At 50.7% G+C, this 2,644-nt stretch overlaps 1 protein-coding gene across 1 annotated transcript in view; it reads left to right on the plus strand.

The window, feature by feature from the left end:
- Positions 1-458: 458 nt before the first annotated feature.
- The window catches only part of SLC29A3 (solute carrier family 29 member 3), a gene marked incomplete at its 5' end in the record, with an annotated part of 24,704 nt that continues 22,518 nt past the window's right edge, over positions 459-2,644 (plus strand). Inside the window, one exon of the mRNA XM_019507819.1 lies at positions 459-785. Within this exon, the coding sequence (XP_019363364.1) occupies positions 459-785 (327 nt within the window). The remainder of the gene's footprint in view (positions 786-2,644) is intronic.

Genomic DNA, 2,644 nt, shown 5'->3' on the forward strand with positions numbered 1-2,644 from the left:
CTGGCGGGGTGGGAGCGGGCCGGGCCCCCACCCGGCGCGGGCGGCCTGAGCACGGCCCGGCCCCGCCTGGCAGTGCGAGGTGCCCCCTGCGCCTCTGCCCTGAGCCCGCAGGACCAGTTGCAGGTGTAGGCCCCTCCCGGCCCGGATGCCCGCGCTCAGCTTCCCCTCTTTTTGCCCGATCAAAATGCTAGAGCAGGTCCTGTGTGGCAAAGGCCCCGCAAGCCTCTGCGTTGAACCTCTGCACGCCTCTGCCACCCGCCGGGTTTCCCGGTGGCGCCCCGGGCCATGCTGATGTTGCGGGGCCCCCTGGCAGAGGTCTGTGCCCCCTGGCTGCGGTAGCCAGGTGGGAATCGCAGCCTTGGCGGGCTTCCTCTAGCAGGCCAGAAACGCCTGCTGGGTGTTGCTGTGCTTTCTGAGATAGTCCGGTGAGATGGTGGGAGCCTTGTGATTGCTTTTAATGCAGGCGTCATCTTTTTTCCTTCCCTCTGAAAGTGGCGCTTCATTCAGGAGATGGAGAAGACAGATTTCAACACAGTGCTAATTCCCTGTATAAACCAGCATCTCCTCAAGAAGAGGAGCCTTTGCTGGAAGAGCTGCCAGGGAACAGATACAGTAGGCCAAAACCTAGTGATCGCTTCAACATTGCCTACATTATTTTCTTCATCCTGGGCACTGGCTCTCTGCTGCCTTGGAACTTTTTCATTACGGCAAAACAATACTGGATGTACAAACTGCAGAACTGCTCAGCCCAGGCGGCGGAGGGGCAGGGAATCTCTGATCTCCGTGTGAGTATGACGGCTTCTCTCTAATGCTGGTCTCAGTCATGGAGTTGAACACGACTGGGATCACGTGATTGTGTTTTAATTGTAGTGATGACAAACAGGAGTACTAGACACTGGGGCTGAGGAAGCTGGCTTCTGCTTTCAGGTTAAGTGGCAGTTTTATTCTCTAGAAAGGGATTAAGACTCACCCAGAACTTGGGAGGAGCAATAGTTGCTCCTCAGAACTAGCTGTTTTCATTATAAAGCAGATGTCTTCCCTTCCTCTCCTCTGGCCCGTCCTTGCAGTAGAAAAGTGAATCTCCCTGGAATTTTGCAAATTGCATCTTTTGAGGTTGTTCATTGGGGAAGAAAGAAAAGCTTTCAAGTTGTGGTCTAAAAATGTCCTGAACATCCTTTATGAAAAGTTTTCTTATTTTTACAGAAAATTTCTATTTCAAGATATCCTTCTCTAATAAGGCCTACTAATACAATGTCTGTGCACAGCTACAGGTGCATAGTGTAGATTCAGTTCCTGGTATGGTTTTACTGGTGTTAGTGAAACAGAGACTGTATGCCATAGGAAAGTGGTTCTCAACTGTTCGGCCCTGTAGGTGAGGTGGGTGGCACGGAGTCTGTGTGTGGACTGGATCAGGTCATCTGTAAGCCAAATAAGGACATGGGGCTCAGCTCCACCTCCTGTGCTCCAGGATTAGGTCCCAGGGTCTGACACCAACCCCTCCCACCCCCCACATGCTAGGATTGGGCCCTGAGGACTGGTGCCACCCCCACCCAGCTCTGCGTGCTAGGATTGGATGCTGGATCCAGTGTGCAAGGCTGTGGGCTCCCCATGAGTTCAGTAACTTGGCATTGGGGATGTAGTTCCACTGCTCTCCTGCTGCTAAATTTCCAGTCCCATTGGGAGCCCCACAGTTCTAAAGAAATGGCCCTGCAGTTTGGATCTGGCTGCTCGGCTGGAGGTTGAGCATCACTGCCATAAAATAACTATCCTCCTATAACTATTTTCAGACCTTCCAATTTTTTAAGGTGCAGAATTATTGCAAAACAGCTGTCATGTAATTTTGATTATTGTCTTGATTCCAGTAAAATACACTTTAAGCCTTAACTCTGTCTCTTCTCTCTTTTTTTTTTTTTTTCAAACTATGTCCTTTAATCATAAATATCTTTTAACTAAACAGAGTTGACTAGGTGCTCCACTGGGCATCCAAAAGCTCACATCACAAATTCAAATAGCTGGTGACATTTGTTGGAATGGGAGTTAGACACTTTATTGCTCCATTTCCCCCTCAAAGTGAACTTTCATTCCTCTGTAGTTTCATTATATGATGCCTTCCAAAGGACAGTTCAGTCCATAATCAAATCCAACTCTAATGATACAATATTCAGGTGCCATTATTTGTTTCAGTATCTGGACCCTCGTCAATAGTCGCTGCTTCTGAGCCTAGTTTCCTTGTGGAGATGTGTGACATGTGCATGTGTACAACTGACCTTTCCCTGCTTCTGTCCAAGAAACCAATTCTCACAAGTAACATCCCATTCTCAGATATAAGCTTGCTGGCCATTCTGCTAGGTTATAGCAGAGGTTGTCAGGGGGTACTTGGAAAGGGGCTATAGGGTACATGCTGGCAGGTAGGGATGGAGCACTGCCACCCACCACCCCATGCCACCACTTCCTAGCAGCAGGGGGGGGGGACTGAGGACAGTGGCTCCCCTCTGTGGGCCACACAGGCACCAGCCGAATGCAGCAGAAGGGAGGTTGTATAGAGCAGCTGCTGTTGCATCCACCACCCTGCACTGCTGCTGCCGCTGTGTGCAAGGCCAGACTCCATGTCCAGGCCCTCCCCCCACCCCCCTCTGTGTCCAGC

This window comes from Gavialis gangeticus, unplaced genomic scaffold (assembly GCF_001723915.1).
Source record: "Gavialis gangeticus isolate Ggan-Ray unplaced genomic scaffold, GavGan_comp1, whole genome shotgun sequence".
In the NCBI taxonomy this organism is placed as follows: domain Eukaryota; kingdom Metazoa; phylum Chordata; order Crocodylia; family Gavialidae; genus Gavialis; species Gavialis gangeticus.